The following is a 16,963-nucleotide window of genomic DNA, read 5'->3' as shown; positions in this document are numbered from 1 at the left end:
TGCACCTCCTGGTTGTGGAAGGTTTTTGTCGGTGTATTCACCCACAGCAATGACAAATTTCATGCCCCACCGCAGACCCGCCCCTGCCGTGGCAGCTGCACTGCCCAGCCACTCCCAGACTCGCACTTGGGTACCATGAGTTCTCCCGTCGCTCTGGCGACCAAAATGCCACCACGGGAGCACACTGGGCAAACGTTCCAGTGGAAGTGGTCAGCAGCGAAATCAGCGCATTTCAGCATTGGGTTCCAGAATCGAGCTGGCCACTGGCATAGGCCATCCCAGACCGATCTGTTTCCTTAATTCCACAGTAGACACTCATTTAAAAGGTTAGATTGCAGCAGGCAGGGAGAAAAGCATAGTTTCCACTATAAAAATTCCACACAAGCTGCAGCTTGGGCTGTAGGGAACAATGTGAATTTGTGGCAAGTAACTTTGCTCCACAATTGCTGAGCTCTCCAGAAACTATCCAAGTCCTCGTTTTGCTTTATCGTCTTTTCAGGACGTCCGGCGGCGGGAGAGGAGAGGAGAGGAGAGGAGAGGAGAGGAGAGGAGAGGAGAGGAGAGGAGAGGCAGCCCGGTCTGACTGCGGACAAGAGCAGAGGCAGCGGGGGCGGTGATCCCCGCGCCGGAGCTTCCTTGGAAGCCGCCAGCCCCGGAGCCGGCGGTGCCCGCGCAGGGCGGGGTTAAGCGAGCGGGGCTGGGCAGCAGCGGGTGTACCCAGAGCAGGAGCTGTGAGCTCTCGGCTCCCCAGCTGCTGCCGGATCGAGCTGTGAAGGGCGCGTCGCCAGAAAGAAACCAGCCCTGGTTAGTGCTTTGGTTGTTCTTCAGGTAATCAGTCTTCTTCTTTAGAAGAAGTTAGTGGGAGGAATTTATCCTGGGTAACGCAGGCTGTAAACTTTAGTTGAAAACTGAGCTAGGAAAAATTACATAGGTTTGTTTTGCTGTGATTTGAGTAAGTCCAAAGTGATACAGCAGTGCCAGCCAACAAATCTGCGAGCAGGGAGTCAGTCAGGCTCCACAGATGAAATAAGGCCAGCTTCAATTAGCACTGAAGTTAATACTTAAATGTAGTCCTTCTTATTTGCCCCATTGTCTCAATCTAAGTAATATTTGCAAAGTTTTCTGTGCAATTCCAGGACCACAACTTAGTACACTTACTTTATATCAATGAGTTATATATGATTATGACTGTTGACCTGCATGGTAGCATCTAGTCTTACGTAAATACAAAAGGAGTAGAGACAACTTTAAAAAAAACCAAACAAAAACAACAACAACTTTGTGATCTTGCAGATGATACTAGTCCAAAACCAAAATTGTCATATCCTTGACAGGTGTTACATTTAGCACACTGGACAAGACATCTGATAACTGAAAAATTATGTTCAGGAGCAAAGCATTCAGTCTGTTGAAACTGGTTCCCTTGATGTCTGGCCAATCAAATTTGGCTTACAAATTTATTCATCCAGTTATTGCTTCTCATGGACATCGCTGTCACAGAAGTGTGATTTACAAACAGAGGTACAGGACACACCCATGTAGTGCTGGAAGACGAACAATAAATGCTGAGACAAAGGTTGGTATGTGGAGAGCCCCCTTCCTTCTGCAAGGTTCCTTTAAGTGTTTTTAGTTTCCTGCTATCAGTGTGATTTTTTAAGATTGTACCTGGGACAAGCAGAACACCAGTTCTTGAACACAGTGCTGCAGGCAAAGAATGGGTCGTGTGCGCATCAAACACAGCTGGAATGGTGGCAGGCTCAGCATGCCTGCACTCATTAAAAGATCCATCACATGCCACTAGCCTGTTTCTAGTGCACCAGCTGGTTTGTTTATAGCTAGAGGCTTCCTCATGGGTCACCTTTCTGCTTGCAAAGGGTAGGATGTGCTTCCAAAATGAAAGTGTGGCTCTGCCCATCATGGGTGGTGTATTGTAATGGGGGAGGAGGTGGTGATGAAAGCAAATGGAGTAATACAGTGCTGCCTCGCTGGCATCTGCCAGTCACTTGGTCATGTCTGGTGCCCAGTTTTCCCTGCTTAACAGCATAAGGTTTAGCTGTCATCCAGGATTATCACTACTTAAGCTGGACAACGCCATTACAATATGACATCAACTCCTCCTTTATTCTATGCATCATTCATTCTGGAACACAGATCTAGTTTATCCTAGTGATGTTGTGTGATACTCTTAAGAAATGCAGACTATACCTGGGGAAATTTGCACAGTTTTCACAACCCTATGGGGCTGGCAACTCCACCTGGCAAAAAATTACATGAGATGTGTACAAAAACATGGTCTTCCTTTGCAATTTGGTTTCACCACTCATCTCATTGCTTTGTTTGCTGCTGTTGAGAGCCAGATAGTATTATCAGAGACATTGTGGTGAACTGCAGATGTGTCCTAGTATGGAGGCTCCTTCAAGCCCATGTACAGCAGCCAACTGAAACTGAGGCAGAAATGCACATCAAGGCCAGGATAAAGCTGCAGCACTGGTGTTGAGATTGTAAGCATTTAATAGACACAGTTGGGATAAGTCTGAGTTTGCTCAGAACAAGGGTAAATATGGTTCACAAAAACTTCCAATCTACATTGGCACCTTTTTGTTACAGGTTTGAGTTCTGGTTACTCACAGAAGGCTTTTGTGAGAGGAGTGAAGCAGCAGGACACCTCTGGCCAGCACTGTGTGCCCATAATAAATCAGCATACTGCTGTGGAAAATTGTTCTGATTCAGTTAGCACAACATCAGGTTTCTGGACACAAGTCTAGGACATATGATGGGATGGAGACCAAAAGTCAGTGGAGCACAGCAAAAAGAATTGTAGGAAATTAGGCACACCTATTAAGATATGCAGCAAATCTTCAACTACCATTTTTGCCAATAAGAGGTTAAGTGTTTGGTTATCTGTGGAGCCCAGGACATTTGCAGGAGTGTTATAGAGAGGACTGGGCTCAAAACTCAGGGCAGAGGAAAGTTCTAGCATGAAGGACTGTGTTGTCAATGGTACCACCTCTAGTGCTCTTCCTCACTGGTTCATATAGGCATGGGTGTGCTAAATTTTGCATGAGGTAAGTTCAGGTACAGATCTGAATGTTTAAAACACTGAAGGCAAGCAGTCTAACAGCTATCCAAAGGTGGCCCTTCATTGTGCAAATTTGTTAGACCTCAACCATCCCTGGCAGAAGTTTGTCGGACCCATCTGGGCCTCAGTGCCACCCTACACTGCCTGTGGCTTCACCAACCATAACCAACAGGCAAGAAACTTTGAGTAAATTTCTAGTGGCCTCTGTTTCATAGTAGTGCTTGTAGAAAGGCATCGGTGAGTAAGCTACCAGAAAAGCTACTAAAGTTATATTAACTCAATATTGATTCAGGACTAAAGTGAAACTCTTTAAGAAAAACACCTTGTAGAACTGGATTTTGGTAGAAGAGTATGGATATTCCTCGGTGTTATAGTCTAAATCAGCACTTGGTAAAAGTGCTTGGAAGTTGTGTGATGTACCACACTAGTACCAAGTGACCGTGGATTAAAAGCTCTATTGAGTTCCATCAGTTTCCTGATTTACATGTGTGAATTTAAATGGTAACTTCTAAAGGAACGTCATTGCTCCTTTCAGGGTGTTCTCCTAAATAAAGGAGTATTTTTTCTATTCCCCTGTCACAGGTCATGGCAGAAGAAGAGTTGCCGGGTGTTTTGATTCTGGATATAGGAGGAACTCATGGTGTGCTAGAAAACCTTGCAGCACTTTTGAAGAAACACTTTCACCTTATCACCATGAAGGAATTTCTTGGAAACAAAGAAGAAATGAGCAAAAAAATCCAATCTATTTTTGTGTTTGAGTGCAGGCCAGCTATTGACCGTGAGCTTCTAGAAAGCCTGCCTAATTTAAAGGTAATTGGAAACTCTGGGGTTGGAGTGGATCACTTAGACTTGAAAATGATCTCGAGCTTTGGTGTAAAAGTGACCAACACCCCACACGCCGTGGCAGACCCGACAGCAGACATAGGAATGGCCTTGATGCTGGCCTCTGCCAGAAGACTAGTCGAAGGTAATGTTCTAAATTTTCCTGGTCCTACTACTTCTTCTTAGCTACTTCCTTGGCATATCTCACTTTTGCTGTGATAGAGAGATGAATGATATGTCTGAATCAACATTTGGGATGCTCTTACAGGGAAAACTTCTCAGAGGCCTTAATTTTCAGAGGCATCTACTTTTCCTATGTCCCACTTCTTTTTAGAGCAACAGTGACAAGAGTGAGGCCTTTGTCTAAATTATGCATTTGAAAGTCTTGTGATATTCTGTTTGGAATAATGCCTGGGGCTTAATTCTTCTCTGGCTGTTCACTGGGGGGGTTGGTTATAGCTGTAAAAACTGAATACAAAGTGCATCCAAACTGAATGTCACCATTTTCCATTTCCCCTTGAAAGAAGCATTAGGAGCTACAGGATGATACAAAGTATTAGTGGCCACATCTCCAACTCCAGAGCAGTAATTAGTACAAATTCTTCTTTTTCCTGCCTCTATGATGAGTTTGTCTAAATCAATGGATTGTATTTCCTGAAGAGCATCAGCATTATTTTTGAAATAGATGATAATCCTTTTGACAAAGCTATTTCCAACTGTACCACCAGCATTAGTTTGTGTCCCTAAAAGCAGGTTCTTTCCCCACATCCTTGCTATGCAATGCCTTTCTGGGGAAGGAAGGTGTCAGTAGAGATTATCACAAGAAGCTGCCTCTGGCTTTAGGGACTCATGGTCTTGTCACTGCCGCTCCACCCCTGACCATGAAATAACATCTCTTTCCCCATGATGTTTTCTCACTATTGCATCTTATTGAACCAGAAGTTCTTGGTGTAGAAGCTCACAGAGACCCCTTGCTGAGCTGGAATTTGAAACATTCCCCTTTACTCAAGCAGTGAAGCTGCTTTAGGTTATGATTCAGGAGAGAAATGGTGAGATTTACCCCAGCTAAAAAAAAGTGAAGTCAATGCTTGCAGGGTGGTGTCAAAGAAGCCATTTTTGAACTTCCAAGAAAACACACCAGCTGTGGAAGAGCTAATTCCCCAAGGAGTCATTCCTTCCAGCACAGTACCCAGCCAGGATCCCACTGTGTTACTGGCTTCAGGCCTCGGTGCAGGAATTGGCACCAACCAGGCCCTTCTGTAAACTAGTCAAAGTCAACAAAAGTGTTTTGTAAGGGGTGCTCCAGAGCCCCACTGCTGTGATGGTGAGAAACCTTTTCTTTCCCCCAACCCTACGTTTATGGGTGATTTGTACCCATTCAACATGTGTTTACACACAGGCTGTCAGATCGTGGTGTCTCCAGACACGAAGTACTTTGCTGTTGACTGGCTGGGAGTGGAAGTAACCAGAGCGACACTTGGGATCATTGGGATGGGCAGCATTGGATACAAAGTGGCTCAGAGAGCCAGAGCCTTCAACATGAGGATCCTGTACCATAACAGAAACCGCAGGTAAAGACATCTGGTTTCTGTGTTTAATTGTCCAGGGGACAGTAATGGAAGCCACAACTCTGCTCTGTCCCTGTCCTTCCTATGCACTTGTGGCAGTTGTAAGCAGTGTGACAAGCACCAGCGTGTCACCACTTCCTCACTTTGGCTTCCACTTGCTTCCCTCAGGAAGCAGTTCCCCCTCACCTCCTGCACTTGCCCTACCCTGGGTAGCCATTACTGGTTTGAAACAAGGGCCATGTAAGCATTCTGGAGATGTTGTCCAAGCAAACTAGGTCTTGTGCCCTCGTGGTGTCCCCTGTCCTGTCAGACTCCTCTTCAGGGTTCTGGCACCATCCCTGTTCTTCCCAGCCAGCCTCCTCAGCCTAGCCAGATCATTTGCCGCACAGGCACCCATGACAAAGGTCTTAATTTCTCATGGATTTGTAGTTCCCTTTCTTTCACACTTCACTTCCTCTTCATTTCTTTTCAACCACAAGTCCTAACTGGCATGTCGGGCAAGGAAAGACTTCACAGGAATTGGCATGGACACAGGAGAGAAGAGTGGGGTCTGACTACATCCCCAGTCTCCTAACCTGATATTGCCTGTGTGCTTTGCTTTCACACATACATCACTCCTCCAGTGTCCCACCACTCCTTTAGCCTCTTGTTCCCTGTAGCCCACATCCTTTCTGCATCCATTCCACCACCTGTGCCTATCAATGACTTACCCTTTACCTTGGCCTCAAACCTCTCAGTTTCTGTGCTGTTCTGGAACTCTTCTAGGGCTGATTGATTGTTAAACTCAGTTCGAAATAGTTGTATCAATTTGGGGGTGTGTGCATTTTTCCTTCAGAAGGAAGGAGGAGGAAGAGGCTGTTGGTGCCCACTACTGTGCAAAGATGGAAGACTTGCTGCAGCAATCTGACTTTGTTATGTTGGTTGTGAACCTGACTCCTGAGACTCGCAAACTGATTGGGAAAAAGGAGCTGGGGCTGATGAAACCCACAGCTACTCTCATAAACATCAGCCGAGGTAGGAGGATCTGAAATCACTGTTTGTGGCTCCACACTTAAGGTTGTGTTTTGTCTGATTGTGTTGACATTCCCCTCTCCAACCTCAGTCTGTGATATCCCTCTGTTGTTTGAGTCATGAAGTAGCTGGCAGTCTACAAATGGGTGACTTATGTGGATCATATGCTGTCTTCAAAGGTCCTATGGAAATTAGGGATACTCAGTAGGTGGTTGGTTCTCTTTAGCCTTATCCTAGAGAAGTGGTTTTTAGTGGAAATAACTGAAAGGTTTATCATCAACAGGGAGAATAGGGTGCAAGGGAAAACATTAGCATTTGGAACAGCAATGTAGAAAGGAAGCCTCACATGGGATGACAGATCTGTTGGCACTGAACAAGCATATGAGAGAGATTATTGTTTCAGTTAACAAAGCAGGGATAAAAGAGTGGAAAGTCTGCAGAGACTAAATGATTTGTTTATAATAATACAGGAAGTGTCAAAAAAAGGAAAGGACCGAAACTGGTCTCATCCCAGGAAAAGCCTTATGCAGTGGACCATAATCATACTATAATTAAAGATTAATAAATAAAATCTTTGGTTTGTTTGGCTAATGATTATTAGAAAGGCATTCTACTTTCTAACAGGATGAAGATCCTCTAATTTTTTCACTTGACCCTGGAGACCTTCCCCACCTCCTAGGTAAAAACGTGTTCATTAATTCATCAGGATATCAGGATTTCATTTCAATGCAGGTGCAGTTATTGATCAAGATGCATTGGTAGAAGCTCTCCAGAATAAGGTTATTAGGGCTGCAGCTCTGGACGTGACAGACCCTGAGCCTCTGCCAAGGTAAAGAAACTTGTTTCCCATTCTGTTAATCTGAAATGTTTTAAACTGTGTTCAAAGTGTGCTCATAATCTTGATCTCCAAGGGGAGATTAACTGTGTAAGGGCAAAACCTCAGCTTGTCTTGCACAATCATAAATAAATGACAAGTTATTCCCCTTCCCATATCTGTCGGTTCTTTGCCAGCCTGACTCACGGGCCAGGCCACAAGTGAGACTGATGGAGAGGAAGAAGAAATGCGTAAGCAAGCGTCCCACAGCTTTGTGCTTTAGTCTCAATGTGCCATTGCTATTGCCTGAGGTTAATTTCGTCACAACTAGCATGGGATAGCAGCAGAGTAAGTTCCCTGTGTAATACATTGTGTTCTTTCTGTTTCTTCCAGAGATCATCCTTTATTGAACTTGAATAACATCATCATAACCCCGCACATTGGAACCGCAACAGTCCAAGCCATCCGTATGATGGCAGAAGAAGCAATAGCAAACATGCTGGCTGTTCTCAATGGCCAACCCATTCCAAGTGAAGTATTTCCCAAATGATGAGTGCCAGATGATCCACTAAATCTCCTGTGTATGGGAAGGCACTATTTCTTACCACTGTTAAGCTAAAGAAAAGCAACTTGTTCCTGCACTGCTCATCATGGTGGTGCAAAACTGTCACCTTACTAGACTTCATCTGTTCTGTTAGTTACAATTCTGAAAAATAAAGTGAAATTAATAAAAGAGATTTGTTAGAAGATTTTAACTGAGTAGTTATGCATTTTGATACCTTCAGTCTATTTCGATGAGTACCCATCTTCTGCTCCCGGTTCTTGTTGCTACATAACAATAAGCAAGCGCACCAGGCAGTTTGTGTAACACTCTCAAATCTGTTGAAGATGAATGAGCATTGATTCCCTGCAGAAATTTGACTGTATCCTGAAACATTTCTCAGCCAATATTGCAATATTCTATTTTTATATAAAAACACTGAAGAAATGTTCTTTGAAGTGATCATAGGCCTAAGGTTTCCTAATGTAAGAGCCCTGCTTCATCTACATGCTAAAGCAAAGGCAGTTGTTGAAAAAATGTCTATTTTTCATGAGGGGATCTTTTGAAAACCAAAATAAATCCCAAGAGATTTGGTTCCCCCATGCAGAAAAAAATGATGCTTTTATCTTGACTGGCCATGAAAGAATGGTAGAATTACCATTGAAATCACATGGGTGAGGGCATAACATGAAGCAAAATTAGTGATCAGTCCTGACTTGCAGCCCAGAGCCAAGCTTTTTCTTACATTCTCTTTCCTATTAGCAATCAACAAATTCAGAAAATTCAGTGAAGTGGTTGTCACCTTCATAAAATCAGAAAGCTTTTCCATTATTTTGCAATATGGTCAAGCTCCCTGAAGGGATGGTAAAATGAAGGTCTAGTACAGGAAGTGTAGACAGGTCAAGAGTTAGACATTGTTAGAAACAGTGAAATAATACTAACAAGGCAACAGAATTGCTACCGGATTGCTATTCTGAGAGCTTCAGCCGTTGAACACTGTCCCCACAGCTCTTCCCAAAAGTGTTGTAGAAAATCAAAGGTAGCTATAAATAGTCTGTCAAAAACCCCTAAAATAATTGTCAGTTCACAGACCCTCTTGGGACCAGATGGTCAGGGATTCTGGAAAAAAAACCCAGATGGTCAGGGATTCTGGAAAAAAAAAAACAAACCAAATAATTTAGAGTGCATATATCCTTGGAAAACACTTGCTAAGCATCTACTATTTTGTTATTTTGTTAGCTTAGGAAAAGGCTCTGCAGTCACTGGGGTCTCTTCAGGACAGGAGGCTGCAAAAATGTCTGCAATGAAGCATTTAAAAATTAACCTGGTAACTCAAAGTTCATGATGAAGCTGTGCAATCTATTTTCATGAAGTAGATTTGGTCCAACATTTTTCTAAAGCACTTAGGATAATTTGTGATTTCAGGGTAGCAAAGGAGATTTATTGCACTATTTACTGCAGACTGTTGATGGTCTGAAACTAAGTAATTACTGAGAAGTAAGTGTTGTATTTTGGGCATGGTAGCAGTAATATGAAATCTTAGAGATCACAAAGGACAGAACTTGTTCAGACTGGTTATGTGAATACCTCTGTGTGTGTGTGTGGACACCTTGTGTATAATTGGTAGTATATTTAAAAGAGCTGCTTGCTTGTCTTGGTTTTCTTACTTTCCTATGTGGTTTATAAGATCTCTTGTCATAAATGTCATGAAACAGGACATGGCAGTGATTATTTTTGAAAATGTCTGGAAATAGTAATATGTCTTTCTCCTGACACTTTGTGTCTTTCTTCTTTGTGCAGATCATGGAAGGAGGAAAACTACCTTGGCTTTTGGTAAATGAAATTGGTGGCATACATGGGATACTGCATAGCCATGTGCCATTCCTGAAGAAGCATTTCCACCTCATCACCATGGAGGAATTTCTTGAAGACAAAAAGGCTGTAGGTAAAAAGGTCCAAGCAATCTATTTGTGGTGGCACAAACCAGTAATCGACAAAGAGCTCCTCCAGAGCCTGCCAAACTTGAAAGTGATTGCAAATTCAGGAGTGGGGATGGATCACCTGGATCTGAAGCTTGTAGCTAGCTTTGGTGTGAAGATGGCTAATGCTCCACGTGCTGTTTCCAGCAGCACAGCAGATACTGGGATGGCTTTGCTGCTAGCATCTGCTAGAAGACTAGTGGAAGGTAACATCTCAATTCTTTTGTGGCTTCTAAAAATCATACAAGATTTACCTGCCATTAATTTGACTTTTCTTAGAGAAACTAGCAAGTTGTGATTTTTAAAGAAGTCACACTTTTCTTTCCAAGGAGAGTGGCAAATGTGAAGAGGAAACCCAATATCTAGTGTTGTTCTCCATATGATATTTTCAAACTCTCCATTGTTATTGGCAATAATTATTTTGATTGTTGATGAGGAACAGGGCAATATTTTCCTAACTCTAAAGCAGTAATAAACTTTTTGGAGAGATTACATCAAAAGGCTTTTTGTAATATGGTGAGAATAAATTGGATTATCATATATACATGTAACAGGGAAAGATGATACATTGGGGAGTTACCTTGGATAATACAAAATCATGTGTTTGTAACCATTAAAAGTGTGCTATAGTAGCACAAGTCCAGACTCTTTTGCCTTGTTCCTCTGTGTTGGACCCCATTCATATTTATGTGGTTTTCTTGCAGTCCATAACATTTCCATTTCTCCAAGTATGGAGTACTGTGAAGCTGATATTCTGGGAGTTAAAGTTGCTGGAGCTACTCTGGGGATCATTGGCATGGGCAGCATTGGATATAAGGTTGCTCTGAGAGCCAAAGCATTTGAAATGAACATTTTGTACCACAACAGGACACGAAGGTAAAGATGTGTCTTGACCCTAGTTGCAGGAGAAACTCTTCCAGATAGTCAGTATTTTCTTTTCAAGGAATTATGTCAGAAATATAGCAAAAAATGAGGGAATAGGGCCTAGATTAAAACAAAAGAAAAAAAAAGAATGGTTGCCTTTAATCAGTCCTGTAAAGAGTTACTCGGTGATTAAACACTTAGAAACTTAATTTAGGTTTTATATTAGAAATTTCAAGGTTTCCTGCAGAAAAATGAAAATCAAGCTTATACTTTTTTTATTCTTATAATATCATACTATAGTGACAACATAACTCTATTTGTTGTTCATTTTTTCTGCATATTTTCAGGTTCAGGAGGGATATTATTGAAGCAGTGGCTGGAAATTAGGAAACATGTATTTGGCACAATATGACTGAGAGCTGTTCTTGAGAAAACTTTGTTTCTTCTCAAGCCAGTAGGAATTTTAGCAAGTATTTAACCGGGTTTCACCCTTTATTTCTAGTCCCTCCTAGCTTGTGTATCTGGGAATCTGAACCTTGTTAGACATTCAGCACAGGGGCTCTTCAATTTAAAGTGAGTAAGACCTCCATGTACAACTAGTGTCCTTTGCAATCAGGCAAGGTGCAGATAATGAGCAGAATAAATATTTACTGCTATGAACTATGACCTATCCTGAGAGAACTTTACTCCTCTGTAACTGAAGGGAGAAGCTGCAGTGCTAGGATGTGGCTTTCCAGGCTTTTCTCCATAAGTAGACTGCAGATGGAGGAAGGGCCACTGCTTTAGCTAGCCCTAGGCAAATCACAAGGGTGAATGAGGCCAGAAATTTTTAGCCTGCTTGGCATTCTTGTTTCTTCAGAAAGACAGCTGAGCAAACTCACATTTAAAAGAAGTGCTCCTTAAGATCTTTCAAAATTTCTTCGCAAACCACAAAGAAAAGATTAAAAAGGAACTAATATCTTTACTCTTTTTTAATGTGTATCATCATTAACTCCCTCTGTTTAATATTTTTCAGTCTTTAAAGTAGTATTTATGCAAGAGTGCTGTGATGAATGAGCAATGCACAGTGCAACAGAAATTAATTAAACCTACTTATTTTAAAGTACAGTAACACTTCCAGCTTGTGTGCTGAATCAAGATGCACTCTGCATGCTGCAAAACTGCCTGCAGTTCCAGTCTGATCTTTTTCCACTTACTCTCTGGTCACTGGCCTGAAAAAAAAACAGTGAAGTGCATTTGTTAGGAGACACATGGGTCAAAGTTACATTGAAGTTATTTTCTTAGTGTGACCTCTTTATTTCTAGGTTAGGGAGTAGCTAACTTAAAGCCCTTCTCTTGCAATCAGAAGCAGAAGATTGTACACATGATCCCCTATCATTGCTTTGTTATTTCCCAAAGTTCAGGCAGCTACATTTACAAAGAACATGAGAAATGGAAAGTATTCTTTTGCACTGTGAAAAGTTAAAACTAAAAGTGTCTCTATTGTGGTAACTTTTTCTGCTGAACACTTTATTCTGTGAAAGTCCTGGGGCAGCCAGGAGAGTGGCAAAGAGCTGCCTTGCTGATGTCACTCATAAAAAAATTGCAGGCTTACTGGGAGTGCCAACAGGATGAGGACCACTGCCATGCCCAGAGCTTGCATGGGTGATTTCTGGTGAATACCATTCCTTTGGTTTGAGCACTGACTGCATCCTTTGAGGTGCACAGGGTATCCTGGAGAATGGACTGTGTGCTGCCATCTGCTTCAGTGCTCAGCCATAGTTTATTTGCAGACTTCATAAGAAGCCCTTGGGACCCTGCACTGGAATGGCTGAGAGGCAGGCATACAATCAATCCCATGCTGTAGGGCTTGAAGCCTTCCAGAAGGATCTAAACACCCAGCTGAGAGTAAATTCACCTTTGTTCACCACCTGTTTGCTATATGGATGTGATAATCAGATCCTTTAGTTTGTATACTGGTGACATCATTGAAGAAAATGTTTCCATGACTGAAATGCTTTTTTCCCTACTAGGAAAGCTCAAGAGGAGCAAGCTGTCAGTGCCACTTACTGCAAAAGGATAGACAGCTTGCTCCAGCAGGCAGATTTTGTGATGGTGGTGGTGAGCCTGACACCTCAGACACACAAGCTGATTGGGAAAAGAGAGCTGGAGCTGATGAAACCCACAGCTACCCTCATTAACATCAGCCGAGGTACCATCCAGATGCATTGGCCAGCTTCACAGTGTGGTCTAGCTCCTGCTGTGTTCCACGCAGCACCGTGCTGCATCCAGCACAGCTGGTGTGCATGCCAAGGATGATCAGGCATGGCAGAAATTCCCTCCTATCCCCATCCCTTCTCTCTTCCCTCTCTGCTCTTTGCCTGCAAGGTGCGCTCAGAGACACTCTTATTCCACGCCAGGGGCAGTAGTTGACCAAGAGGCGCTGGTGGCAGCTCTGCAGACTGGTGTTATCGGGGCCGCAGCTTTGGATGTCACCTCCCCAGAACCACTGCCCAGGTTTCCATCTCTGCTTTTTTCTCAGGAAGGATGGGTGAGCCTTGCTGAAGCCAGAGGCATCCCTGCAGCAGGCAGGAAGCTGGCCGAGGCAGCCCCCCTGCCCCTGGCATGAGTTTGGATAAAAGTGCCATGAATACGAATGGGAGACAGCCCAGATGTTGGGGCTGGTAACAGACCAAAGGGAAGCCCGGGAGCCAGAAAACAGCAGGAGGCAGGGAAAGCATTAAACCCAGTGCTTAGAATTACCCTATGAAGCTGCAGCAGTGCTTCACTTGCAAATTGCTTTATTAGAAAGTACAGTTTGCCAGTGTTAATGGGTGGAGGCTGCTTGAGGCCTAAGACCTGCTGCATGGCCCCGAGGTGTCCTTCTCCACAGGCTTCTTTCCACAATACAGGGCTGAAGTACCGCAAACCTCCTGGGCCCAGAGACCACTTAGCTTCTGTAAAAAGACTGCTCTACCAGGATGGTGCCTTTTGGAGTTAACTGTGCTGGCTGCATTTTGGGTTGGGGGGAGTTTGTTCTAGTTGTGCCTGTGTGCAAATAACTACAGCTCAGACTATTGTGTAGGGTGAATGTGTCAGGAGGGTTTAATCCTCTCTTCTGACATAGTTCAAATTGCTGCCTCATGGCAGAAGTGTGTTTCTGGAGAAAAGAGCAGCTATGAAATCTTTGTATGTCCTATTACAGTCCAAAATTACTTCAATATAGGTGGTCAGGTTCTCTGGGTCTAAGTGGACTTGTAAAGTTGTATCAAATTAAATAAAAAGCTCAAACAAAAGCTAAAGTAAAACTCCTCTCAGATGAACAACAGTAGTTAATTCTTTTTTCTTTTCTTCCAGAGATCATCCATTGTTAAAATTAAAGAACGTCATTATAACACCTCACCTCGGCATTAAAACAGACAAGGCCAGCTACATGATAACAGAGGAAGCAGTTGAAAACATGCTAGCAGCCCTGAATGGTCTCCCCCTACCCAGTGAAGTTCTCCCTAGCTGATGTGTGAAAGAATATCGCATCTCTTTTATTCTTCTCTTTCTCTCTCTTTTTATTCTTATCTTTCCCCTCCACATCAGCTCTAAAGGTCTTTTTAAAAACAAGGATGTCCGTCCACCTCACTAAAGCTTGGAAGGAAACCGTTTGCCGCCACCCTCTCAGTTGTTGATATACTTCTGTTGTCTAATCCAAGTCCAAAAGACAAATAAACCAACACACAAAGTGGCAGTGCTATGTCTTTTGTTATGTAGTGTGACTTTATGAATAATATGATTATTTATCAGTAAAATTTATAGCAAAGTTACCGTTAAGTGCAGGCAGGATTTTGCCTGGAGCCTTAAGAATCTTTACAGAGCCTTTGTCTTGCAGATGGTTGTCATGGGTGCTTGCCAAAATACACTTCCTCCCATCAGTTTAATGTATGATGCTGTTACCAACTCTTGAAGGTCCAGGAGACAAGACATTGCAGCTTTTCAGGTGCAGCAATTCTTGGCTGTCAAGAATTTCGAGACTGCCCCAGGTACCTCCTTGCTCTCTGAGGTACAGGTGCCCAGTACACCTTTCATTGTGACCTGTATAACCTTGAAAAAATAAGTTAAATTTATTTAAAAATAAAAGGCTAAGCAATAAATTACAGATCTGAAAAACAAGGTTACAATAAAATAGAAAAGAGTAAAAAAACCCCTTTACTTAGATCAATATCCTAAAACTGCAAAAAACACACAAGGTTTTTGCACATGCAAACTTTTCTTGAGAGGTGAAAAAGCAAACAAAATAGGATACAGTACTTCACTTCTACTTAAACAATTGTACATGTTTGGCATTTGCTTGGAGTTTTACTGCTACTTCTGCAGATATTTCAAGAATCTGGGCTGATTAGTTTCAGAAGTGCTCCCTGCCAGTGGGGTGCTTTAGAGGGGAAAACACAGCTGCCTGTCAGTCACTGGAGTGATGAGTTGATTCACACACAATACCTTCAATCTCATGATTACTGAAAGTGGATCAAAAATGCAGTGGCCACATGAGAGGAGAGATGATCCATTATAGTTCACTCCATTGATTCAGGTTTTTTGAAACATTTTGATGTGCAAAAAGTACACAATCTGGAATAAAGTGCTGCTACAGAGGTCTACTGGGAAAGGTGGCCTTACCCACAGCAACCAGATGGGCAAGCGATAACACTTTATGATGGTTTATAGTCACTGAAAACAGATGCATCAGTTGGTTTGGCCTTGCCTGAAACAACAAGCTCATGAATACAGATTTCCTGCCTCAGCTTTTTTGTCCTACAAGTCCTGCTCACATATGATACTGTTTTATAAAACATAATGCAGACATAGGAGATGTATGTCTTTATCCAGCTTCATGCTTAAGCTAGTCTGTACAACCCACCTGGGAAATGTATACATTACATTATACAAAAGTCTCTTAGGGTAACACAATACTTCAAAAGCCTAATCCTAAGAAACAACTATTATGCAAGCATCTTACTAACACTGCAGGCATCAGCTCACCCTGCAGGATTACATGGGCACCAATGGCAGTATTTAATGGTGGGAATGAAGGCCACAGATTGTGTAATACTTCTCTCTATATACCCACAGACCTTACTCATTTCAGAGTGCTCTGTACAATGCTGGTTTATCAGATCCCTTTCTATAAGCAAAAACTTGCACACAGCAATGACGTACACACAATGTAATTCAGTTTAACACACTATAGTCTACAAACTAAATCTACTTAAAACATGACAGTGCACTGGTGCAATTGACCACTGTCACATACAGTGCAATACAGATATATCTTCTGTAGAGATGTATCAGCTCCTGAACTATAGCTTGAAAATTGGATGTTCAAGTTGCACAAAACAGCTTTGAAAACATCTGATTCTCTCCACATCTAACCATGTAACACACCCAGTTTCTTGACATTTGATATGCATATCCTGGATTTTTGCTTAGAGTAACATTCCTTTGACTGTTATTTTTTTGGCTTCTCTGACTAATTCCTCCTTCAATTTGTTCATTCAAATTTGTGGATTTGATATACAAAGGAACAAATTACTGTGTTGCCCTTCCAAAGGTTTATCTTCAAGACTAAAATGTAGGCCTCCTTCCTCAGTTCACAGGTAGAATGACTTGTGTCTATGATAGGGACTTTACAAAGGTCCTTCAATCTCAGGTGAGCAGTAAGTTAAAAGCTAACTCATTACATCTTATCACCCAAGCAGTTTGGAAATTTTTTATGTGAAAGAGGTAATGTGTAATCATGTTATGTTTGTTGGTTTTTTTTAAGGAAGAAAATGCAAGTAAGCTTAACTAAGAATCCAGTTAACATGCTATAACTTCATTTTGCTAGTCAATTAACTTTTGCTCTAAAGTTTAACTGTCTGAACTTGAAATTCATGTAAGCAACTGATACTCAAAAATCATCACCAAGATAACAAGGACAGTTTATGGTTTTGTGTAATTGATATGAATCATTATTATATTTTGTCTTTTTATTCATAATTTTACAGAGGATTGGTGTTAAATTTGACTGTCTTCATGTTCAGCATATCGAAATGTGTTTGACAGAATTCAAGAAGACGGCATTTTGTAATCCATTCTTTTGAAAAGCACTGCAGTAGTCAGGAGAGATACAGCAGCACCCTATGGCTGGTTATTCTGTAGCATGAAAGTGGAAACTTCCCTGGATGCCCACAGCAGTGCTGTGTCCTGCCTCCTGAGCTGCTCTCACCCCAGGAGCCAGGCATCCTCCCCAATGGATTATGACCACCTGCACAGCAAGGGGAA

At 42.3% G+C, this 16,963-nt stretch overlaps 2 protein-coding genes across 2 annotated transcripts; both read left to right on the top strand.

Annotated features, from left to right (window-relative positions):
• The first annotated feature begins 712 nt into the window (after positions 1–712).
• Positions 713–7,957, top strand: LOC309572404 (putative 2-ketogluconate reductase). The gene is made up of 6 exons (XM_082280655.1): positions 713–828; positions 3,662–4,046; positions 5,301–5,472; positions 6,305–6,483; positions 7,213–7,309; positions 7,688–7,957. Exons 2-6 carry the CDS (start codon positions 3,665–3,667, stop codon positions 7,842–7,844), a joined length of 987 nt encoding a protein of 328 aa, XP_082136781.1. The 5' UTR covers positions 713–828; positions 3,662–3,664; the 3' UTR covers positions 7,845–7,957.
• A 1,295-nt stretch (positions 7,958–9,252) lies between these two features.
• Positions 9,253–14,171, top strand: LOC309581296 (putative 2-ketogluconate reductase; the record flags this gene model as incomplete). The annotated part of the gene is made up of 6 exons (XM_082295832.1): positions 9,253–9,261; positions 9,636–10,020; positions 10,519–10,690; positions 12,691–12,869; positions 13,078–13,174; positions 14,015–14,171. Exons 2-6 carry the CDS (start codon positions 9,639–9,641, stop codon positions 14,169–14,171), a joined length of 987 nt encoding a protein of 328 aa, XP_082151958.1. The 5' UTR covers positions 9,253–9,261; positions 9,636–9,638.
• Between the last annotated feature and the right edge of the window lie 2,792 nt (positions 14,172–16,963).

The sequence above is a fragment of the Coloeus monedula genome, assembly GCF_965178545.1.
Source record: "Coloeus monedula genome assembly, chromosome: 1".
In the NCBI taxonomy this organism is placed as follows: domain Eukaryota; kingdom Metazoa; phylum Chordata; class Aves; order Passeriformes; family Corvidae; genus Coloeus; species Coloeus monedula.
This window is presented reverse-complemented; position numbering and strand designations above follow the sequence as displayed.